Here is a 24532-nt window from a genome sequence, read left to right on the forward strand (position 1 = left end):
ACAGCTCAGACCCAGCCAGACAACCCTTCAAATGGGCAAGGCGTGATCTCTGCACCCGTGGGATGCACGGGAACCTCTCCCAACATATGCACACCCTCCCCCAGCTCCAAGCTGCCTCCCCCGGTGCCGTGGGTGTCACGCAGAGGCACAGGTCTCCCTCCTCACCCAGCAGGGCCAAACCTCCCATTCCCCATCAGCACCCCGTGCAGAAATTCCCACATACGGAGCTGAAAGGTGTCTGAATGTGCCGGGCACGGAGCCAGGCGCAAGGTGCACAGCACCCCGGGGCCACACCGGTGCCAACGCTCCCTCCAGCATCCCGGCCGCCGGCGGCTGCGGTCCGCCCTTCCTCCCCTCGCTGGGGGCTGGTTTGGGCACTCCCTCCCAGCTCAGAGCCGCCATCTGTCCTGTCTCCTCCCCTCTCCGCACCAACTCCCACAACTCTGCAGAACTTCTGATGGCCAGACCGGGCTCCAGCCGTGCAGAGACCCAGCCACAGTGAGAGCCCCCCCCCCCCCCGCGCCAAGCCCCCGGCAAGCAGCTCTCTGGCCGCAGCACGCACACGCTGACACAAGGACAGCTGCAGGGATACCGCAGAGGGACCCAGATCCGCGGGAACAATAGCAAATGCACCCAGCGAGAGGCACACACCCCCGCTGGACTGCTCCCAGCCCGGAGGCACGCTCTGCTCCTGCCCAGGGACAGCTGGCAGGGCCGATGTGCAGCGCGCTGGCATGCGACGCCGGTCCCCACTGATGTCATCCTGTCCCCTGCGCTCGGAAAGCATGTGGGGACACAGCCCCTCGCTGCCATGGGAGAAGGGGCTGGCTGGGGACAGCCACTGCTAAGAAGCTACCCCCCCCCCAACTTGTCATCCCTCTAATCTGCAGCCACCCTGGTCCCAATGACATCGCCGCTGCTGCCGCTGCTTGTCCTGTGGGTGCCGGGGCTCCTGGGAACGCTGGCAGAGGTAAGCCCTTGTCTCTTGAACCCCCCGTTTGTCCGTGCAGGCTCTTGGCTCCAAGCTCACTGGCGGCAAGGGGCTTTGCATAGTCCTACCCCGCTGAGGAATGACGGCATATTTCTGGGCTGCCTCTCCAGCCATGCAGCTGCACCAAATTAGCAACGTTTGCAATTACGAGCTGGCTCTTTCCTCCGTTTCCCCCCCTCCCCGCCGTGTCCTCTCGCCCCAGCGCCTGGGATCGGAGCGTGTTACTGCTGCCATGGCGGCACGGCTCCTCGCCCCGGGAATTGCCTGGCTGCTGTTCCCAGGGCTCCGGAGCCCCTTCGCTCCCCTCCATGCACACACTCCCAAAGGCACCGCAGTCGGTGGGGGAGCCAGAAATGAGTCAGCCAGCAGAGCCAAGGGGGAAATAACGAAGGAAAGATGATTGCGCCTCTGTGGCTTGTTGCGGGACAGGGAGTGGGCAGAGATATTTCCTTTAATGTGGAGCGAACTAGCCTCAACCTAAAGCAGGGCACACCCTACTCGTGAGCAGACTGTGGGGAGACGTGTGTCCCGCAAGCCTGCTCAGCACCCACTGCGGTGCGGAGGGTGCTGGATACTCTGGAGCTCTCAGGCCAAGCCCTCGCTTTGCAGGCTGTGGGGGATGGCAGCTGGACTACGGTCTGGGGTCCCTCCCCCCCATGATCATGGGAAGGGGGGGGGTGCGTCTGTTAGAGGGAATGATGCTGCCAGGGCCTGTCCAGAGCTCCCTCCATCTTGTGCCCTGGCTGGTTTGGTGGGATGTCTTCCCCTGTGGGCATGGCCTCGTGCTGGTCTGCAGTCCCAGGACCCATGCAAAAGGCCAGGGCAGCCCACAAGCTGTGTCTGTCTCCCTGCCTTGGCTAGGGGAGGGCAATGTGAGCAGTGACCTGTGCTCTCCTGGAAAAAGGGATCACAGTCCCCAGAGGGTCACAGCCCCCAGATGCCTGTGGGACCTGTGCCTGGCCAGCCTGACCCCTGGCCTGGGACAGGGCACCTCTTGCAGGCATCGGTCTCAGCTCAGACCACCTCACCTTGCTCCTCTCTCATGTGACATCTTCAATCTCCCAGGGCAAGGGATGCAACCGAACAGAACAGGCAGGGATGGAGGGACAGGATGCACACAGTGATAGAGGTAAGTCAAAGCAAAGAGGTTCCCAGGCTGCGGCGGGTAGTCTTGGTGCCCAGGGGTGATGAGATGAGCAGATGTGCTGGGTCAGGACTCTTGGAGTTGAGTAGCTTTGTAAATACTCTGCTTTAGACTTCCTGCAGGCTGCAGATCATGGCCAGGGAAGGGGAGGGAGTCAGCCCCATCCTCCTCCAGCAACCAGCCTTATGTGAGAGACAGACGAGGCTCCAAGCTCTCTCCTTCCCATGGAGCATCAAGTGGGCCCAGCAGCAGCACAGGCTTAGGTGCCCTGCACGGAGCTGCTGCAGCTGGCTGGGCAGGATCGTGCTCCATGGGGCAGCCCCATGGCCGTGCCGAGCTGGCTGGGGAGCGGCACAGCCACGCTCACCCTGCAGCCAGCAAGCACAGCTCTGTGCTTGGAGCCAGCACGGTGCCCACTCAGCGCTGGCCTGTGCTGGTGGAAACTCTCCCAGTTGATCTGCAGGCACCAGTCAGGGCATGGGGTGTACCTGGATGTGGCTGTGATGTGGTTACAGAAGCTTATCTATGGAGATGTGAGCAGCATTGTGATCATGGGCCTCAGGGCTGGAGGATGCCTCTGGCCTGTTTCAGATATTAGTACATTTGTACTGCAGAGGTGAAGATGATTGCCAAGGGACAGATGGAGGCAGGCGATGCAGTCTGTTAGAAGCCTGAGAGAAGCAGACAAACGTGGGTGGAGAGCTCGTACCTTCATGAGATAAGAAAGAGCCCGCAGTGAAAAACCATCCCTGTTTGAACTCCGCGCAGGGCAGGATCCCGCTGGCTGTCTTCAGAAGATTGGCCGTGCCCTGTGCTCCACGAGCTGCTGCCACTGGGTCTCTGCCAACAGCAAGGGAAGCCCAGAGCAGCTGGCCCAGGTGTAGACACCTGACCCATGGACACCCAGATACATTCAGAAAACCCTTCCTGAGCAGTCTGTTCCTAAATCTGCGCTTGAACTGCTCAGGGATAGCACTGAGAAGGCCTTTTCCAGGGGGCTATGTCCTCCTCTTTTGTGTCCATCTAACTTCCCCAATTTCCTTTGCACTCTGCTGAGCACGGCAGCATGCCCCAAACAATGGCATTGCATGAAACAGAAGTTGCATGTAGTTCTGAAACTGCCCAGCTTTGTGAGAAGGCCACACACGACACCTGAGCAGTCCCAAAGGTGCTGCTGCCCCTGGGGCTCACCCCACACTGCTCCTCTTCTGCTGTGTAGAGGCAGCCCAGGGCAGACCTCTGGGGCAATAGCTGTACTTGTTTAAAGCTTTCTTGCCATGCCAGATCACATGTAAGCCTATTACAACATGTTGCACGTCATAAATTTTAAGTGCTAATTATTACACAAACGTCTTACTAGCACTAGAGCTGTTCTGGTGTTTCCCAAAGGCTGAAAGCAACAGAGCTCATGGTTCACAGCGAGGCTGGGGATGGGCAATGTGTAGTGGTGTGTTAGTGGAGGCACAGGGGGGCAGAGATGGAGCCTGCGAGGGTCACGTTGCCAGCTTGGTCCCAACAGACAGGCTCTGTCTGGCTCCTGTTTGTGTAGGTGGTTCCTGAACAACTCTAAGGGCAGGGATTCAATAGCAGTTTTGGCCACTGACCCACCAATTAGGCCAAGCCCCGTATGCCACTTCCTTGTCCCCAGACGCTCTCCATCTGGATGCCACAGCACTGGCCCTGCAGCCACAGCGTGCTGACCTTGCTGCTGCAGCAAGGCCAAGGCAGGGACACACCTCAGCAGGCGGTTGTGCAAATTTGGCCCATTTCCTCCATGTATGCAGTGTCCTGCTCTTCCCATCACCTCTGCCCTGGGCAGGACAGTGGGGAGTCAGTGCCTCAGTCCCTCCAAAGCAGCTTTTACCATCCTCTCTGTCAGAGCCCACAGAGAGACAGAGGCTATTGCAGGGAGCATGATGGCTCCACTGCCATATCCATCCTGCTCCCTCACTGGCCATTGTCTTGCTTCTGCAAGGTGGACCCAGAGTCCGTCAACATCTTTTTGGGGACTCAAACCAACCAAGATGTTGAGCAATGGATTATACCCAGCCAGGGCAACTTTTCTGCCATAAACCAGGGCTGTCTGGACAAAGTATGTGACGGCCTGAAGCCTTCTGGTCTTTCTCCAATTGAGGAGATGCTCCATGCTTAGGAAAATTTCTTTCATGTGGTGCCTTTGACCCCAGTGCATGGGGGTTTCTGAACCTTCTTGTGTTTTCCAAAGGCTGTCCAGAGCCCTTGGGTTGGGAGGTCTGACTGAAGTGGGGCAGTGCCCATGGTGGTGGCCCATGCCAAGGTGTGCAGCGAGGGTGGGTGGCCCAGGGAGCCAGGCCCTGTGGTCTGGCCACACAGCAACACCACAGCTTCCTGTTGAGGGTTTCGGCTTTGCCTCTGCAGGGACCCTCCTGAACCTCAACGTGAGTGCCCATGGCCGGTCAGACTCGCTCCTTCTGTCCTGGGATGAGCCAGAGGGGGGTGCCGAGGGGTATTCGCTTGCCCTCTCCTCCCTGGGGTCAGGCACACCACTGCAGAATGGATCTGCTGGACCCAACATCACCAGCTTCTGGTTCCATGGGCTGACCCCTGGCATGCGCTACGAGATTGAGGTGACAGCCACGCTTCCCTGCATGGAGACCACCAGCCAGACAGTCACAGCACAGACAAGTAAGGGGTTCCCCAGGGGCTGCAGAGTCAGAGGGTTTCAAGTGCTCCCACCAATGGTCGTCACACTGCTTTGGAGGGTGCAACATACAGGCCTGTGTGGAGTCCCATGGGTTCATGGGAAGGTCAGATCTTTCCTCTCTTCCACAAGGATTAGGGTCCTTTGCTGGTCCCCAGAGCCCCGGGGGTCATTCCCTCATCCATGTGGAGGGAGGGTCCTGTCCCTACACCTTGCATGGGCAGGGTTCATGCTATATCTTCTCCTGGAATGATATAGCTAATGATGGAACCTATGATGTGGACTGCAGAGAGCTGAGGGCTGGAAAATGTCATGCCTGGAGGTCTAGAAAGAGTGACAAGGAAGCAGCATCTGCTCCATGATTTTGGTACATCTCTGTCAGCCACTGGCTCACCCTCCAAGCCTTGCCCTACGCCCTCCCTGGCTGATGCCAAGGACTGCGGGAAGGGGGCAGGTCTGGTGAGCCCACAGCTCAGGTGAGGGTGGCAGCCCTTGCCTGCATCTCTCCAGAAGATCCTTGAGTAAATCAGTGCAGGTGAAGGTGGAAAACCTAGAAAGGGAAAGTAGAGCTGAAGGGAGGGTGTTGGCCAGCAGAAGGGCTGGTGTCAGACAGCAGTGGTGGCTGCAGTGAGCAGGTGCTGGTGCTCACCAGAAGGCAGGAGGCAGGATCCACTGGGCCGGCAGGAACAGAAGACCTGGCAGCAGGTGAACTCACAGGTAAGCGCTGATGGCTTCACCTTTCTCAGCGCCCACCTGGTGTGTCGTCCCTGACCGAGCCTCCCTGCCCAGTTCAGAGTGACTGTGCAGAGGCTGATCCAAAGGGGATGGTGCAGCCCACACAACCCATGGGAGACTGGTGAGCTGTCAGGGAGGTGCTGGGACTGTGCTTGGGGGATTGGGTCCAGTGGCGCTGGCTGGCAGGACCTCACCAGGTGAAGGCACTGTCCCACCAGCCCTTGAGCATCCTGGCAAGTCAGGTACTGCCAGGCAACCAGCCAACACAGTCTGTGCCTCGTCCAATGCAGGTCCTTCACCCGTCCGCAACCTGAGCCTGAGCAGTGGTGGGAGCTCTGCCGTGCTGCATGCCTCCTGGGCGCATGCCCTCGGTCAGCGAGATGGCTACCACCTTGCCCTCTACCACAGCGAATCCCAGACGCTGGTGAGAAATGCTTCCATCCTGCCAAATGCCTCCACATTCCTGTTTGACAGGTTGCTGGCTGGCAGCGAGTACGCCCTGAAGGTCAGCACACTGGCTGGATCCAGCCAGGCGAGCACCAGTATCCACCAGTGGACAGGTAGGAAGTGAAGGGTGTGCCTGCCCAAGAGGGAAGGGGTGGGAGAAAGGGTTTGGCAGGAGGGGGTCAGAGTGCCAGCTGAGCTGGCAGAGAGGCAGAGGAGGTCTCCAGGCTTGTGGTGGGGAGTTTGTGTAGGATGGGGAGCAGCTGGGTGGTTTTCACACCCCTCCTGTAAGTCCAGTGTGCCAGGCCAAGGGGAAAACCTCACACCTCAGTCCTGCCTTGCAGGACCCGCAGCTGGGTTTGTGTGCTCCATGTCCCCATGGGAGAAGAGCAATCTGGGCATCCTGGCAAAAGATCTTGACTGGTGGGAGCTGCAGAAATGTTGCATTACCCAGGCTGCCACCCCCTCTGCCCTGCAGCCTGAAAAAGCAGGACAGTATGGAGGGACCTGAAGAGCCCCTCAGCCCTTCTGGGAGGGGACACGGGAGAGACATCCCTCAGCAGCCCCCTGCCAGACCTTCAGCTCCCATGCCAACCTAGAGAGCAGCCATGGGTGTAGGAGACCCTGGGGAGAGAGGAGCATCCAGGGAGCCCCAGCCCCAGCGCTGAACCTCACTGCCTCCTGCTTTTCCCCTCAGCTCCCTCCATTCCCACCCAGCTGAGGCTCAGCCCAGGCTCCAGCACAAGCCTCATCGCCTCCTGGGCGGGTGCTGCGGGAGCTGCTTGGCTCCACCTCGCACTCCACAACCTCCTCACCCAGACGGTGACCACGACCCTGTCAGCCAGGAGGGGCCTCACCAGCTACACCTTCCAGCATCTCCACCCTGGCACCCAGTACTGGCTGGGGCTGAGCGCCACAGCTGGGCCCTACACCGTGAGGGGACCCAACGCTACTGCTTGGACATGTGAGTGTAATGGCCAGGGGGCGGGGAGGACCTTGGTGGCTTCCTCCCTGTCCCTGGTCCAGCCTCTGAATCCAAACATCTCCTGCCAGAGCCCCAGGTGCAGAGGGAAATTCTTCTGCTTTGGACTTGGTGAAAAGCCACTCCAGGATTCAGCTCTGGGGCACTGTGACAGTGGGGCCAGGGAGTCCCCATGGCAGGTGAATTCCCAGTGCCGGCCTGCTTCTCCCTGGGATACACTGGGATCAGCCTGTGGCCTCTTGCTGAGGAGGAGGATGGAAGGGCAGCAGATCCCACTGGTGTTCAGTGCAGCTGGGACCGGGATCTCACATGCCTCAGGGCTGTCCAAGGGCAGCAGAGAAAACAGGGGACAAGAGGATAGCAGTTTATCTGTTTGAAATGGAGTTTTCTGGAGGGAAATTGATCTTTGGTCCTCTCTGATTGCTGTCAAGGGTATATTTTGGTAGCACCTGATAACCTCATCCTGGTGGATGTCCCTAATGTGATGGGTGCTGTTCAAACACAGCCAAGGAAGCCAGCCTCTGGAAGGTCAAGAAATTGAGGGTAGCCCTCCCAGTCCCCAGCTGGGCAGACCCCAGCTAGTTGCACCATTCAGCCCAACCTCCTCCACCTTTTGGCTTCAGGCTGACAAGAGCCCTGTGAGAGAGGGTGGCTTCCACCACCACAGGCCTGGTTTGCTGCCGACACCATGTCCATAGCACTGAAAACAGTTCTGGCCCCGGACTTGCTCTCCCAGATGCTCCCAGAAAAGCAGGGGGGGAATGGAGAGGGCAAGCCTAGCCTCCTGGACAGAGCAAGACTCATGCTGAACACCAAGAAAGCGTTGGCCCTCTAGTGAGGAGCAGCAAATTATGGAGGTGCCAAGCTGCAAACTCAGAGCTGTTGTGGCCAGTGACTTGTCCTGGCCCTGGGCAGAGACACTGCTCATGCATAGGCTGGAAGGACCTGGGTGCCACCAGGTGACAAGTCTCTTTCCTGCTCCGCCTGCCAGTCCAGGAAGCTGGAGCCTTCTCACTGCTGACTCTGCAGCTGGGATTTTGGAAGACCTCCACACCCCCAGCTGGTTTGTTTCTGCTATGAAGTGAGTCTGACTCAATCCCTGCTGTTGCAGTCTGTGGCTCTGACCTACTCGACTGAACAAAAGTCCTCGGTGCCAGATGCACGAGCCAGGGGCGTCCAGCCAGGAGTTCGGTCCAGGCCAGTTCCTGGGAATATCACCAAGCTCATGATGGGACACGAATGGAGAGGAGGGGGACTTTTAGGAATTTCCCAACAGGGCTGCCAGCTTTGTCTGGACTCTGTTAGACCAGGAATGGTTGTGCTAGGGAGTGGAGACAGCATGCTCCAAAGGATGTCTAAGGCTGGACGTAATCCTGCAGATAAGGAAGCAGGGAACAAGTCTTAGGGGTGTATGGGGTCCAGAGTATCCCATAATCCTGACACACACAATTCCATTCCCTTCCCTTCCAGACCCCCTGAGCCCTGGCAATGTGACGCTGAGCAGTGCAGAGGAGCAGAGCTCCTTGGAGGCTCGCTGGAGCACCCCAGCAGGAGAGAGGGACTTCTACCTGGTGACACTGCAGGAGGGAGAGGACGGTGCTCTGACGAGGAACATCTCTGTCAGTGGAGACAACGATCGTGTCACCTTCCACGGGCTGAGCCCCGGGAAGCAATACTCTGTCCAGGTGACAGCGGTGGCTGGACCTTACCGGGCATCAGCCCACAGTACAGCAGCCTGGACACGTAAGCGGAAAGCCCAAGTGTGTCCTTTTGAGGCCATTTCTGCCACCTGATGGGGGGGCTGATGCCCAGAGGGAGGTGGCAGGATGGGGAGAGGGACTGTGGCAGGGGCAGAGATGGGGCTAGGCAGAGCAGTGACACCTGGTCTCAAGAGCAGGCTGAAGGTCAGAGCGGCAACATCTGCTGCCGCACAGTTTCTCGTGAGGGTGGACTTGGAGGTCCTTGGCAGACTTGTGCCAGGTAGTGTCAGGCACGAATCAAGACCAGACCCTACTCAGTAACCTTTGGACTCAGTGTTTGGCAAGAATCAAGGCAGCTTCCCCTCCGTCTGCTCACAGCAGCTGGTTTGGTGGATAGTGAAGCACCACCAGTCCCCCCAGAGCAGCATCTCCCTGTGCCCAGTCCCTGCTGGGTGACCTGTCCCACCTGGCTGGTGCTGTCCCAGAGCTGCCACCCCAGGAAGGAAGAGCTGGAGCCTTAAGCAGTGTGGGGAGGCACTCACCCAGCCCCTGGTGCCGAGAGCAGTAAAAGGCTCTCCCTGCAGCCCTGGCTGCCTGTGTTTGGTGGGCGGGCTGCTGCAGAGTGTTGTGAGAGCTGTCTGGCTGCCTGATGCACTGTCCCACGCAGTGACGTGCAGATCCCATCCTTGTCCCTTGCAGAGCCGCTAGCACCATCTGGTGTGAGTCTGTCGAGCCAAGGGAGCCCCTACAGCCTACTAGCCAGCTGGGAGGAGGCAATGGGAGAGGGCTACGTGCTGGCCCTCAGCCCTGTGGAGCACCCTGTGAAGAACAGCTCACTGCTCAGAGGTGTCACCAACTTCACCTATGAGGGCGTCCGCCCTGGGACACTCTACACCTTTGAGGTCAGCACTGTGGCTGGCCCCTACACATCCTCACCCCAGCGCATCACCAACTGGACATGTGAGTGCCACAGCCCTCACCGCAGCCAGCCCTGGGCTTCCCACTGGATCTTGCCCTTCCTCTCAGTGTTGTGCCTCAGGGCATATGATAGAACAGGTCTTCTGCAGCTTCATGCAATAAAAGGGCAAAAGGCTCAGGAGGAAAACAGAGGTGCTGCTGGATGTGTCTGACCCTGGTCTGTATCCCAGTCGCCTGGCACAAGGGTCAGCGTAGCCCTGGTGCCCTCCTCCTCCTCCCTCGGGCCACCCTCCTGTGGCACTTCTCAGGCTGCATCTGCCTTGATCCACCTCTCCACCGTCCTGGTCTAGACCTTCCCACCCACCACCTCCTCCAGCACCAGAGCAGTCCTCTCTTACCATTCCAGTTTGAACTTTGTGCTGGCCCAGTCCCTGCCAAACTGGTGGGTGGGTGTCAGCAGGGGTGACGGTGGCCTGCTCAGACCCCACAGGTGGCCAGAGAACCTGGATCTGGGTTCTTCCAGGGAAAGGGCTCCAGCCACAGCACATTTGGGGTTGTGCTTCTGTCGGGTGACCCCAGTCCAGGTGCAGCTGTGACTCTAGGGCTTTCCTTTCCTAGATCCTCTGCCCCTGGAGCAGCTGACCCTCAGCAATCAGGGCCACAGTACCTCTCTGCATGCCTCCTGGAGAGCAGCTCCTGCTAGCAGCACCGGCTACACAGGCACCCTCTGGGAAACCAAGTCCCACGAGTGGGTCAGGAACATGACTGTGGGGAACAACTGGACGAATGTCACCTTTGAGGACTTGGTTCCTGGGCGACAGTATACGCTAGAGATGGCTGCTATGGCTGGACCTTACAGATCCCCTGTGAGATCAGCCACAGACTGGACATGTGAGTGTGATACCCCTGCCTCAGCCCTACCGCGAATTGTAACCACGGCCTGCCAACGAGAGCAGAAAGCTCATGGCATGGAAGCAAGGCAGAGTGTGGACCATGTATGGGGAGGAGGGGGAACCAGGGGCAGGGATGCATAGGCAGATGAAGAGTGGAAGGACAACCAGAGCCACATTCAGTCAGGTTGGAAGTAAAAGGGTCTTCAGTGCAGGAGAAACCCATCACTGAACAGAAAACATTTCCAAATGTCACCCAGCAGGAAAGGTGGGTTTGTTGTGGAGCAGGTCAGGCTGTTCCGGAGTTTGATATTCCAGGGCTCATTTCTGACCTGAGTCCATCAGGGACAGGCGGTGGAAGGTGCCCAGGACAAGCTCATGCAGGCCCCCACTCCACACCATGGCGGCTCCACCACGACCGCCTGTCACTGCCTGGATGTCTCTTCTCTCTCAGACCCCCTGGCTCCGGCCGGTGTGACCCTGACCAACACCCGACGCCCGCTGGGACTCTCTGCCTTCTGGGACAAGGCTGCTGGTGATGTGGACCAGTTCCACCTCCAGCTCTACAGCAAGAACCATCCAGCACAGAGGAACATCTCCGTGGGGCCAAACACCCACAACTTCACATTCCTGGGACTTTCCCCTGGCATTCAGTACTTCCTGAAGGTGACCGTCCTTGCTGGACCATACAGATCTTCGTCACACTTTGCCACTGAGTGGACATGTGAGTGAGAAGTGTCCCCAGCCTCCTGCAGGGACTGGGCATCCTGGCACTGCCTGAAAGACTGGCAGTGACATGGACATGTCTGGGCAGAAGGAGGGCTCTGGTGAGACCTGTGTGCTCCCTGCCCCTGGAAATCGGAGCACATGTCATGAGTTAGATGCTGTGTGTGGCTTCTGGGCCCCAAAAGACCCTTTGCTACAGCTCAGGCTTTCCCCAGTCAAGCTGAACCTTCTGCCTAGACCACTTGTGATCTCAAGGCCAGCCTGGGACTGGTGGGAGAGGGATGCGAGAGAGTAAGCACAGAGACCCCTATGAGCTTGCTGCTCCTTGTCCATGGAGCAGAGCAGCCCACTGGGGAGCTCAGTGCCCTCTTCTCAGTGCAGCACCTGCCTGCCAGCAGAACTCTGGGGACGTGCATGGGCAACTTGCATGTCCCCCAGGACAACAGCAGAGCTGGCAGTCAGCTGCCACCAACTGCTCCTTTAGCCCCATGCAGAGGTGCAGGCTGTGTTCTGGCTTCTCCAGTTGCTTTCCTCCACCATCTCATGGATCTCCATGCTGTGTTTCCCCCTAGATCCACTGTCTCTGGCTAATGTGAGTGTACAGCCCGGCCGGAGACCCCAGGAGCTACATGTGAGCTGGGTGGAGTCAGGTGGTGGCAGAGACCACTTGGTACAGCTCTCGGTGGCCGAGTCCCTGTCCATCATCAGGAATGTGTCCATCCCCCGTGGAGTCACCCAGCTTGACCTGGAGGGGCTGGTGCCAGGGTCCCGATACCGCGTGGAGATCATTTCTCAGGCTGGGCCTCATCGCACCTCCTCTCAGACTGCCATTGGCTACACTGGTAGGAACACATCTCCTCTGCAGCCATCCCCATCCCTGGTACCCAGCCTGACTCTGACCTGGTGAGGGGCTGCGGAGCAAGACGGGGGTCCCAGGGCTGTTCTGCAGGAGAGCTCTGAGACCGTGTCCCTGCAACCCCACTGGCGCCTGTCTCCTACTGAGGATGCTGGCTCTCTTGCTGGGACCCTCACTCATCCTGAGCCCAGCAGCTCAGTGGGGCATGCTGCAAGCCTGCCCCAGCACTCTGGGACAAGGGCGTCTCAGGCCATGGTGGTGATGCACCATTATCACCTGGGATGCAGGGAGCGGCTTTGATCTGGGAGCAGCCCACTGCTCTCAGCTGTCCTTAGACAGCTTCATTCCCAAACTAGAGTCAGTCCTGGCCATCCCACATTTGGTTTTTGTAACACTGCTTCTCTTCCACAGTCCCGCTGCCTCCCCTTTCCCTGTCGGCAAGCCCTGTCAGCACTGCGTGGGCTCTGGCTGTGCACTGGGAGACACCTCCTGGGCAGAGGGATGGATACCTGCTCAGCATACACGAGGAGGGCGCTTCTGCACCAGCAAGGAGCATGGAAGCAGGGAAGGACAGCACCAATGTCACCCTGGCAGGGCTGGAACCAGGAACTTGCTACCTTGTTCGGATCTGGGCAGTAGCTGGACCCTACCGCTCCCTCCCCAAGAATGTCACTGGCTGCACAGGTGAGCATCCATACCACCCACAGGCTATTTGGGTGGGAGCACTGCGAGGAGCTCCAGAATGGGATGGGGATCAATGTTAGCACCCAGGGAGAGGAGAGGAGGGCACTTCGGCCTGGTTCCTGGTGATGCTGCCCTGCAGCCATCTGCTTCTTGCAGCCTTCTTGTACCACGTGGGCACAGAGCACTTGCTGGCCACTTGCTGCTGGCTGCCCAAGGAAAGCAAGACTCCTCCCTGGAGATGGTTGCATGTTCAGAACTGGATCTTTTTCTCTCTGACTCATGTGTCTGTCATTTTTCCTTGCAGTTCCAGCCGCACCAACAAACGTGAGCCTTACCAACCCAGACAGCTCCTCAGAGCTTTACATGAGCTGGAACAAGCCTGCCGGCAGGAGGGACCACTACCGTGTTAATTTGTATAGCCTCAGCACCCAGAGCAGGGATCAGGTTCAGACCTTGAGTCCAGATGCCCAGAACATCACCTGGACTCACTTGGAGGCAGGCAGCAGGTTTGCTGTGCAGGTCACTGCTGTGAAAGGCTCATTTGAAGCCTCCTCCACCAATGTCACCCAATGGACACGTGAGTCTGATGGCCTGGGTTGGACACAGCATTCCACTGTGCCCCAGAGCCTCCATCTGAGCCTTGCAGAGCACCCACCACCACCACCTTCCCCATCCCAAACCATCCCCACTGTGCCCCTAGCTTCTACATAGTTGTCCCACCTTTCTGCTTCCTGTTCTCCCTCCTTCTCTGACACAGAGCCAGTCCCCCCTACCCACCTCAAAGGCTCTGAGTATCTTCATCTCCCTTGCCATGTCTAACTGCAAACCCTGGGGATATTGCACTCAGAGCCACATGCACCCGTGCCTCTCTCTGGAAGGATCTCTGGTGGCCAGCCTGGCCACCTGGAGTCCAGCACTGCCAGAGCATGAGGAACCGCTGGGCAAAGCAGCCAGCTCATAGCGCCGAGCAGCGAGTGGCAGCACACAGGGACTGACTGTCTCCCTGTTGCTTTACAGATCCCTTGGCCCCTGCCAACCTCACCCTGGGCAGCCCCTCTGCCTCTATGCTGCAGGCCTCCTGGGCAGCAGTGGGGCGAGGAGCAGAAGGCTACCTGGTGGATGTCTATGACACAGCCTCCAGCAGTCGCATGGGGCACACGGTGCTGGGCGGGGATGCCAGGAGTCACATCTTCAGGAACCTGAGCCCCGGCACCCACTACAGCGTGGCAGTGAGGGCCACAGCTGGGCCCTTCCACACCAGCACTCCCAACCTCACCCACTGCACACGTGAGTACGATGCTCTCCTTGCAGCTAGAGGTGTCCCCCACCAGATCTTCTTCTTCCTGGGAGACCATAGTGATGCAGCCAAATCCTGCCTTCCTCTCCCACCCACGCAGGCACCCAGTGCTCATGCCCTGCCAGATGCAACATGGGGAGTCTGTGCATGACCCTGTGGCCTGGCCACCCACATTTCTGGTAGCCATCCACAGCCATCCACAGGCTCAGACAGTGCTAGGGAGGTGACAGATGCCACAGGGTCAAGAGCAAAACCAGTCCTTGGGACCTTGCAGGGCTGACCCACCTCCTGTAGCACAGGCTTGGCACAGACATGGAGCATCTCCTTTCCCTCAGCCCAGATGTGGGTCCTGGCAGTGACTTGTGTTTCCTCCCCAGGCCCACTGCCCCCGGCCGCTGTGCACTGGCTGAGCACGGGGCACTCTGACAGGTTGAGCACATCCTGGGAAGCTGCGGCCGGGGGGCGAGATGGCTACACACTGACCCTGTATCGTGCCTGGCTGGGCACCGTGGCAGCTACAGCCTCACTTGGGAGAGACACCCACAACTTCACCTTCATGGGCCTGACCCCAGGATACGAGTACTCCCTGGAAGCCAGTGCCACAGCTGGACCATATCAGGCAGCAGCACCCAACATCAGTGGCTGGACACGTGAGTGCCTGAAGGAGTGTCTCCTGCAGAGGGGTGGGAGCGTTTCACCACTGGGCAGTCCTGAGGAGGGCTGGGAGGTTTACAGGGGACCTGGTGCCTTTGGAGGTGTGCACGCATGTGCATGGGTGCAACACACAGCAGTTAGTGCAGGGGTACACTGTTACCCTCATGGGCGCATGGATGTTCAACTGTAGACTTGCTTAAGTACATGCTGATGACATGCATGTATACCCAGCTATGCCCACGTGAGGACATCCTCCTGCCCATGCTGTCCCATCTCCCTGTATACAGGAGCATTCACGCCCTCGCTGAGTCTCCTCCAGCAGGTAGAAACCACATTAATATAAAGATTCATGAAATGAATCAGTACAAAAGGCTAATCCACAGTCCTCCCAGGAGAACGAGTCTTTGTTCTGGAGATGGACTAGTCCAGCACTTCTCCCTGCCCAGAAAGATTTTAGGGCTGGACAGAGTATAGACACTTGCCAGCTCTGCCCAGGCTGCTGCATGCCAGCTGGGTGCTGGGGGATGTGTGTGCGTGCAACAGTGGCAAAGGTGCTCCAGCTGGGCTGTGGGCATGAGGGTGACCTGGATGAAGAGGGGTTGTCATGTGAGGGACCACAAAGGGTGAACAGCATTAAAGGTGAGGTGGGATGGGGACGGAAAAGAAAAAAGTGAGGAGGAGAAGTGTGACAGAGGGGGCCTGTGAGTGCCATCCCTCACGGAGCACCTGTCCTGCTGCACAATGTCATGTCAAGTGCATGTTTCCTTCTGCATGGTCTCCAGTCCCTAACATCAGGTCTGGTGACTCCTCAGGCCCGCTGCCCCCGGCTGCTGTGCGCTTGCTGAGCATGGGGCACCCCGACAGGCTGAGCGCATCCTGGAGAGCCGCAGCTGGGGGGCAAGAAGGCTATGCACTGACCCTGTACCATGCACGGCTGGGCACCATGGCAGCTACGACCTCACTTGGGAGAGACACCCACAACTTCACCTTCACAAGACTGGCCCCAGGAAGCAAGTATGTGCTGGAGGTGGTGTCCGTGGCAGGGTCCTACCGGGCACCTGCAGGGAATGTCAGCAACTGGACATGTGAGTACCCTATTTTTAGGGTGATGTGTGCCTTGCTGTGCAGTCGCAAAAGCTCATGTGGCAAAAGACATGACCCTGCTGACCTTCATGACAGACCCCAAGCCCTGCCTGACATCAATGCCATGGCGCTGAGCAGGGCTCTGCCCACCCATCAGCTCCACAAGCATGGATTAGGCCAGCTGAATCTCTGGGGGCTGTTCTTCAGAGTAGAGGCACGAAAGAGGGAGCAGCAGACAGGGTGTTCACCTTCCCCTCCCCTCTAGCTGGCTGGGTGCTCCCTCCTCACCCATCTCCGGGTGTCTTGTTCCAGCTGGGACAGGTCTGTCGCTGCTCAGACAGGCAAGCACTTGATGCTTGCAGAAGCTGCCCCCAGACTGGTGGATGCAGCCATCCAGCTGAGTGCCCTGTCCTGCACAGTGCATCCCTTCTGATGACACTGCAAAGATACCCGGGTTATGTCCTCAGACCCTTCATTGACACATCTCCCATCCTGTCTCTCCAGACCCCCTGGCACCCCGTAATGTGTACATGACGAACCAGGGGTATCCCAACAGGCTGAGCGTGTCCTGGCGAGCTGAACCCCAGGGACAAGACAGTTACAGGCTCCTCCTGTATCATTCGGGATCAGGTATTGTGGCAAGCAATGTATCTGTTGGGAAAGGCACCAGCAAATTCACCTTTTCTGGCCTGGCTCCAGGACACAAATACCTGCTGGAAGTGGTGTCTGTGGCAGGGCCCTACGCAGCCTCTGCGGGGAACATCAGCGACTGGACAAGTAAGTGTCAAGAGCTGGACATCCTTACATCATTCATGAGGCTCAGCCTGCCCCAGCTGCAGTGGGAAAGGGCAGGGACACGGGTAGGACTGCTGCCTGGAAGCTGTAGGTACCACCATAGCAATGGGATCATGACCTGTGCAAGCCCCAGGTGGAGGGGAGAGCAGGGCAGTACTGCTGCCCGTAAGACAGTCTGGCAGCCACGGTTGCTGTTCCAGAAGGCAGTCCTCCAGCTGAGGTTCTCACAAGGTGGCTCCTCCAGGCGTGGGTGACTGAACAAGGGCAAGGGATCCCATGGCAGTAGTGCTGCTCTGGTAGAGAACACACACAGCCTGGGAGATCACGAGGCCTTACAGCCTGGGGAGGACACCCTGCCATCCCTGCTGCCTTTCTCCCAGGCACTCAGAAAATTCCTGGCATGGGGGTTAAGGGGAGGCTGGGCTTTTTTTTTTAAGGAATGTGGAAATTGCAGATAAGCACAATAAGCCTTTTCATGTGCTTGTTCCTGCAGTCCCTGCACTTTGCTTGGGGAATCCAGAGGTCTCTGCTCCCACGCTCAGCCAGCCTGTGGCAGGGTGCTGGGAGTCATGTGCAGAGCCCTTCAGGCAGGTCTCTAATGAAACTTGCTAATTAGCAGGAGGAAAAACCCATCTCCTCGTGCTCCTCACTCTACATGTCCTCTGACTGCCATTTAAAGGTCATTTCTGGTGGTGGCAGCCAGCAGCTGCAGAAATGTTATCACTGAACAGATGAAGTTTCTTTGCATATTACCCATCTTCTACTTGTATCTTTACAGGATGGAAGAGAGTACATGCATGCCAGTAACTCTTCCCTGGTGTGGTTTTCATTGTAGCCCCCTCAATTCCCAAAAATCTCTCTGTGGTGGCTGAAGGGAACAACACAATGCTCATCTCCTGGGACAGTGTTTCTGGAGAGCAGGACGAGTGCCAGCTGTGGCTGCGGGATCCCAGGAACAGCACGCTGCCCCGGCGGCATGCCCTCAGCAGAGGGCAAGTCCAGCACCTCCTCCAGGGGCTGATCCCAGGGAGGAACTACTCTGTCTCCTTGAGCTGTGTGGCTGGGCCCTACTGGAGCAGCACCAAGCCCCTGGCAGTGCCAATGGGTGGGTGTGCGCTGCCATGGGGATGGGGGGAGTGCAGGCTGGAAGGGGTAGAAGTGCCTGGGTGGCCTCAAGACGGGATCAGCCCTTGGGTGTCAACAGAAGCATGGGAAGTCTTCATTGGTGGGAGATAAGGAAGGCCAGCAAGGTGTCCCTCTAGTAGCCATCAGCTCCCTAAGCTAGCCCCATCACAGAGATTTCCCATCAGTTTGTGGCCTGGCTACCTGTGAAGCAAAGCCGACTCTGCAGAGATCTCCATTGGTCTGCTTCTCTTATGAAATATCTGCTCAGGCCCTGTCCCATTCTCCTTGTCCTGTGGCCCTTGGCACAGAAGGCTCCCAGGTCACAGATGTCCAGCTCTGCTCCTCTCTCATTAACCTAGGGACAGGCAGTAGAGGACCATAGTGACTCTGGGCTGATGCATGGGCTGAGGTTGGGATTCCTCTGATCCAGTAAGTTCAGAGCTTGCCATATCTCCTTCACAGAGCCAAACCCTGTGGAGGATGTGCAATGCCTACCAGAGTCAAGGAGTCTATATTTGAACTGGACAAGCTTGCCTGGAGATGTGGAGGCTTATGAGGTGGTGACAGAGAGACTCTCTGATGGACCTCCCACCTCCAAGTATGTCATGAGCATCCCTACAAGCAAGGCCAGTCTGGAGGGGCTGGGGCCAAACTCGTCCTACCGAATCACTGTGAGCACAGTGGGCATGAACGCAATGAGGAGCCAGGCTGTGACTCTTCTCTGCAACACAACAGTGGAGGGTGAGTCCCCTTCTTTCTCACAACCTTGTCACAGACCTCAGGAGAAGACACCCAGTGTTGCTAATTAGGCTTGGGGACTCTTTCAGATTCCTGTGAGCCCTACGTGGTCCTGCATTGAACTGCAGTGGGTCAGGGCTCTGGGCAGTGATGCTGGGACCAGTCACAGGCTGAGCAATGTGTGGTGGGTCTGTGGGAGCAGGGACAGACTAACAGACTGTGCTTGCTGGTTCCCCTTCCAGCCCTGCCTCCACCCCTGCGAGCAGACATCTTCCAGGTGGAGGCCAGCTCCACAGTTATCATTTCATCTGACCTGTTCAGCGAGGAGAATGGCCAGATTGAGTATTATGGTGTCGTCGCTACCACTAATGATTCACGTAAGTGCCCCTGAATGTCCCAGTCTGCAGTGGCTCCCTGGAGGGCAGCAGGTCCCTTGGACGTCACTTTGAGACTACCACTGTCACCTTGTACATTCCCCTTCAGTGCTGAGGCCCACCCAGGAAATCATGTCCAGCACATGGTATGACCACTATTACGGGACAGAGGACTCCTACTTGGCTGTGCTAATCCCCAATCCCTTCCATCCGAGCCCCAGGAGCTCCACCGAAACCTGGCGAGTGCCAGTGGGAACAGAGGAGTGCGGCCAGTCCAGGGCAACGTGCAATGGGAAACTGAAAGCCAATGAACAGTACAGGTGAGAGATGTCAACACCGCTCCTGAGGGGAAGGGGCTGGAGGGGAAGAGGGACTGCACATGTCCCTGCAAGGTGCCACCATCTCCCTGGATGTCACCTCACCCTCATAATTCCCAGACCCCCAGGGGTTGCTCCACTAAGCAGCACTTGAGGAATGAAAGGGCTGGCATACCGGAGAGTATTAGACAGTGTGAGCGGGCAGGGAGAGAGGAGAGCAGAAGTGAAAGCTGAGACTGACTGAGGGCTGTATGTGTTGCCTTGGGAGCTGGGCAGTTGTCCACCTCCAGGGTAAGAACTAAAATGGCCGCTGTTATTTGTAGGACTTTTGCATGTGACTCAGAGCCACAGGCAGACTTAAAGAGTGCCAAAATGAAACTGATTGGGAAACATCACTTCAAGCGGTGCCTACACAACTGGGGGCTCAAAGGTTGAGGGTAGCAAATGCACAGGCTGAGATTCAAGTTCCCCATGAGACACACAGATCACAACAGTCATAAATTCAGAGTCTTATTTGACAGTAAATAGAATCCAGGAACATGAATGTACAAGCACATGTATTTTGATATAGGGTACTTTTAAAATAGTTGATGGTAAAACAGGTCTACTACAAAGAAAGAATTGTATCTTTAGTCAGTCCTCTGTTAATTTAGCAGCTCATGATTTCATCAAACAGGGACCGTATCCCCAGACATTTCTCTGACAAAGGGATCCCCCAGAATCTGGAAGGTTGTCCCACTTCAATTTAAAGAAACTTACAGCAAGGGTGGCCGACTAGTGACAGAAGTGGCTGATAGTGTTGGGAAAAGAGAAGGAAAGGTGGTGAAAGGGTGTTTGCATGAGAGAGAGCTTGACTTTCCTCTATGAGTAAGTGAGAATTAGATCTGCCCTTAGGTTTTGTGGTGAGTGGAGTCAAGGTCCCTGGTGTGGGTCTGGACCTGCTGGCACTCCTTCCTTTCTTCTTTTCTACTTCACTCTCTACTTTTGTTATGTGCAGTCTGCACTTACATGAAAAACTTACTTAGATTCTTATAGAGTCATTTTAGATTTACATGTTGCCAAACAGGGGCTCTTAACACAAGCTGCTGTTTGGGGCAGCGCTGGCAGAGAATAGAGATTGGTGTTAACACTGGGCTGTGTCAGGGGAGTAGGAAGTGGCTGCTTCTCCTGGGGAAAAAAAGGGAGTTTCCAGAGAGCCATTCCCTTGGAAATCCCACCCAGAGTAGGATCATCAAGAGCAAAGAGCTCTTTGGGCTCTCCCTAGATGCTGTATTGTCGTGCCTGGCAGGAGAGCTGCATGATGACACGTTCCCATCCCATGCCCACCACAGGTGCTCTTAGACCTGGGCTGGCCCTGGAGAGTCTCCAATTGATTCAGAAGGTTTGAGATTGATTTCCCACCAAGCCCATCTATTCCTTATTGCTAACAGCTCCTGTCTGAGTCCCGCTCAGGCAAGGCAGGGCAAGCCTTAGTGCTTAACCCTAGCAGCCTCTGGCCTTCTGCTCCAGGCAGCACGGCTGAGGCAGGGGACAGCCTGGGCACAAGCTGGGTCTGCGCTACAACACATTGGCTCAGACCAAGATCTGCCAGCAGCCTCGAGGGGACTTTCACAACAGCACAAACACTGGGATACCCCTCCACCCCCCAAATACTGTTCAGCCAGTCTGAGAGTGTGTATCTGCCCTCCCTGCTTCCCAGCTGCCATTTTCACTCCCACATCGACCTCCTGCAGGGTAGCAGCTCCTTCAGAGCCATCAGGCTGTCATTAGTCCACCTACCAGGATTCAATAACATGTACTTAAGTGTCCAGTTACTCAGGACTAGAAGACCCTTTTGCACCTCTTCACAGCTTGCTTTCAATTTGTCTACCCTAAACAATATTTATCCTCAGTACACTGTGCTGCCTTCCTCATTAATCATTAGTAGTGTGGTGAAAAGTAGATAGGGCTGACAGCCCATCTCCACTCTGAAAGCCAGCCCTTCCTACCTTTCAGTGAGTTATTTATCCACAAGCCCTTATCTCTCATGCCGTGGCATCTGCAGAATCAGTGTCCAAAGAGGTCTTTGCTCTGGCAGCCAGGTCCAGGGTGCTGCCAGGGGGACTCACACTGGGCTCCACAAACTCTTGGCTGCTAAAATGCAAAGCTACGTTTGAAAGCCTTACCTTACGTTTAGGGCACAAGAAGACCTCCCCTTCCAAGTTACCTGCTCAGAAAGAAGTCAGCTCTGCAGGGAGCTGTGAGGCTTGGTGTGCACACTGCCGGGAGGAGGATGTGGGGCAGATCTCCATAGGGAAAAGGGTGCACCAGCCACTTCGTGTGCATAAGGACAAGTCAACCCAGTTAATGGGTTGACATGAACTAAGACGCTGACTCAACCGAACTGGATTTTCCCTGCTTACTGTTGTCTTTCCCTATTTGTGTCCTATAAGAGAGCAGAAACTTACTATTTGTCTCTGCAAATAACCCTTCAGAGCTATTTTCCATTTGTGCTTTCTGAACATTTCCTGCTGTTCTCCCAAGTGCAACAAACTTGCCCAAGAGGCAGAAAAGGGAGGAAAGACCATTTCCACACATTCCCTGAATCCCTACCAGAAAACCAGCTTCTTCCAATACAGCATCTCAAAACAGAGGCAGATGTCCTGTTCTCTTGGGTCTTCCTGCTGCTGGCTCCGTGGGTGCTGTGCTCAGTCCAGATTGCCCCTGACAGCAGGGCTCTGCTTTACCCTAGGTTCAGCATCGCTGCCTTCACCAAATACGACCCAGTAGCTCCTGCAGTGACATTCACCCTGTTCTCAGGTAAGAAGGAGAATGCCATCTTCCCTACCTGGCTGTGTAGGTTAGAGATAATTAACCACCTGACAGTGGCAAGCCAGAGGGAGATCATAGGCTGTAGAAAATATAATAAATAGAGTAAATGCAGTCATTTACTAACTCTTACTTCTGTCTGTTCTCTTTTTTTATTCCAGCTGCTGGATCAGGTGCAGATGCAACTCCACTCTCAATGCCAATAATCGCTGGAATCATCGTGGGATTTGTCTTGACACTTGCAGCTATTTTTGCTTTGGTCTACTGGAAACAGCTCAGAGCAAAGAGGTGAGAATGAACCATCTCTTACCTGATAGGTGCAGGCTGAGAAACTCAACCTTCAGTGGCAGGCCAGGAGGAAGAGCAGTGAGAGGGTATAAAAAGAGATTTAGGCAAACTAGGACACCTGGTAGTGGTGTTGTGCCTGGCAAGCACAGAAGCAAAAGGCCTCTGCTTGAGGGAGAGAGTAGCTGCCCATGTGCAGTTAATTCACAGAACCCTATATGTGTGCAGGGCAGCGTGCCTGATGTGAGCTGTCTGCTCACAAGTGCTCCGTGAGCCAGCAGCATGCAGTGTGCTCACAGCATCTGTCCCTGCACTGCAGGGAAGAGTAACATCTCCCATACTTTGATTCTAGAACCAAGAAGAGCAGTCTGCCCCAGGAAATGGAGACCTACAGCTTGAGGTCAGTGCTGCCATCTTCCCTCTCTGTGTGTCCCCACTGCAGGTCCAAGAGTCCTTCACCTTCTTCCTTTCTCACTTTGACTCAGGAACAATCCAACTCCTTCAGTTATTTTTTAAATCTTGGGCTTTCCCATGTTCAGTATTTATTGCCCAATCCGTTGTCCACACCTCCTCTGCGAGGCTTCTGCAGTAGGAGAATATCCTCATCATCCTGAAATCCCTCCCGATATTTAAACAATGCTCTGTTGGACCCACGTCCCTGGGCAATGACGTGGGCTATAAACCTTCCCTGTGTGTGTGCATCCAGGTACTGCAGGTCTCAAGGCTGGGCTGTCTCATTGGCCACCTGACTGGCCTGCCAGACCTCCCAATAGCTAAGGCAAGTTTTCCTCTGGACTTCATTTCATGCAGAAACGTCCATCGGCCAATTCCCATACAGAACTTCAAGCAGTACTATGAGATGAAGACAGCAAGTGCTAACCACGCTTTTTTCCAGGAGTTTGAGGTGAGATGAGACTCCTGCTAGAGATGAGACTTAATCTCCTATCTAGGTAGCTTGTGCTGTTGGATGGCCTCTATGGACTCCTCATCTCCAGGGACAGTAACCCATCTCTTAGCAATCCAGCCACCCTACTAGGCAGCCTTGGAGGCCAAAGATTGGATGGACCAAGTGCTCAGGCAATTCTTTTGCTCGAAACCTGTCTTGTTCAAGTCCTGCTAGAAACACATGTCTGTGGCATGAGGTGAACTAGCACTGTCCATAGCTGCTGGTGGACAAAGCTGAGGGCCCCAGGCCTGGACTGGCGGTGAAGATGCTGAGTGGTGTTGCAATAAGATCCACCCTGACAGTGTTAGAAAAGAGCCTGCAGCCAAAAGGAAGGTGGAGGAGCACTCTCAGAGCTATAGGGCCAGGCTGTAAAATTCACCTCAGGTTACGTTCACTGGATCCCACCGCCAACATGTGCAGGCTCTGAACTGTTCTGCTGACAGCACCTTTGGAGATCCCATCAGCGATTTCAATGCCTCCTCAGATCACCCTTCTCTGGCCTTCTGAATGAGGACAGAAGTTCAAGATATTTCTGTTTTCCCAGCACAAAATGCTCTGAGCTTCTTGGTAGACTTCTGATTTCTGAGAAGGTTTTTTTTACCCGATATTTGTTCTTGGGCTTGTTTTCTTTTAAATACAAACAGTGCTGTTGGAAAAGGCACTGGGAAAAGCCACCTATGGCTCAGACTTCACAGGCCATACTGAGGGAGGAGTAGAGAAGTTTCTTGTGTGTGGGTGACCCTCTTTAACCACCAGACAGAGCCGTTGGCCATGAGCAGGGAGCTGTGTTATCATGAGCTCTCCAGAGAGACATTTGTGCTTATCTTCTTCCCTGTCCTACAGGAGCTGAAGGAAGTTGGGAAGGAGCAGCCAAAGGTGGAGGCTGAGCTACCAGCGAATGTCTCCAAGAACAGATATCCCCACGTGCTGCCCTGTAAGTGCTGTCTCCTCCCTCCTCCCCCCAGCATCCAGGGCAGGAATTTACACTGCAGTGCACAGGGACAGGCTCACCTTGCATCGCTTCAGCATTCACAGTGCCTGTCTCCTCTCTTGGGAGAAGAAGGAGCCTTGAAATGGGCCTCAGTTTCCATTTTCCTGCTGGAGACTCAAGGCTTAAGGGTTGAGCCAGGACTGAGCTCCTCCAGGAGGCTGCTGGGCAGGTGCTGAGGAGCCCAGCTCAGGGATGGGTCTCAGCTGGAGACCAAAGGGTGTCCCATGGCTTCTCCAATGAGCCTCATGATACCAGCTATGCTTTCTTACCCCCTGCTAACCCAGCGGGCAGGCAGTGCTTACCTCTCCAGGGGGAAGTGCCTGGCTGAGCACAGAGCCTCACTGCTCACTGCATGCATGGAGCTGTTGG

General features: G+C 56.3%; 1 protein-coding gene across 7 annotated transcripts in view; it reads left to right on the forward strand.

The window, feature by feature from the left end:
* The first annotated feature begins 563 nt into the window (after positions 1–563).
* Positions 564–24532, forward strand: part of LOC141934683 (receptor-type tyrosine-protein phosphatase V-like) — a 35745-nt gene continuing 11776 nt past the window's right edge. For 4 of the 7 annotated variants that reach the window (XR_012626398.1, XR_012626399.1, XR_012626400.1 and 1 more), the window contains exons 1-24: positions 564–970; positions 2057–2120; positions 4533–4799; positions 5841–6110; positions 6692–6958; positions 8447–8719; positions 9376–9636; positions 10213–10485; positions 10939–11208; positions 11783–12052; positions 12478–12750; positions 13055–13327; positions 13768–14037; positions 14425–14697; positions 15514–15786; positions 16289–16561; positions 17415–17684; positions 18167–18445; positions 18685–18819; positions 18926–19136; positions 22103–22229; positions 22579–22626; positions 22933–23130; positions 24016–24106. Coding sequence is in view for 4 of the 7 variants with exons in the window: in XM_074850325.1 (XP_074706426.1) it covers positions 905–970; positions 2057–2120; positions 4533–4799; positions 5841–6110; positions 6692–6958; positions 8447–8719; positions 9376–9636; positions 10213–10485; positions 10939–11208; positions 11783–12052; positions 12478–12750; positions 13055–13327; positions 13768–14037; positions 14425–14697; positions 15514–15786; positions 16289–16561; positions 17415–17684; positions 18167–18445; positions 18685–18819; positions 18926–19136; positions 22103–22229; positions 22579–22626; positions 22933–23130; positions 24016–24106 (5275 nt within the window). In the remaining 3 variants the exon portion in view is untranslated. Of the gene's footprint in view, positions 971–2056; positions 2121–4532; positions 4800–5840; positions 6111–6691; positions 6959–8446; positions 8720–9375; positions 9637–10212; positions 10486–10938; positions 11209–11782; positions 12053–12477; positions 12751–13054; positions 13328–13767; positions 14038–14424; positions 14698–15513; positions 15787–16288; positions 16562–17414; positions 17685–18166; positions 18446–18684; positions 18820–18925; positions 19137–21864; positions 21933–22102; positions 22230–22578; positions 22627–22932; positions 23131–24015; positions 24107–24532 lie in introns of all 7 variants that reach the window. The other 3 variants (XM_074850327.1, XM_074850328.1, XM_074850329.1) reach the window with 3 other exon arrangements.

The sequence above is a fragment of the Strix aluco genome, chromosome 25 (assembly GCF_031877795.1).
Source record: "Strix aluco isolate bStrAlu1 chromosome 25, bStrAlu1.hap1, whole genome shotgun sequence".
In the NCBI taxonomy this organism is placed as follows: Eukaryota; Metazoa; Chordata; class Aves; order Strigiformes; family Strigidae; genus Strix; species Strix aluco.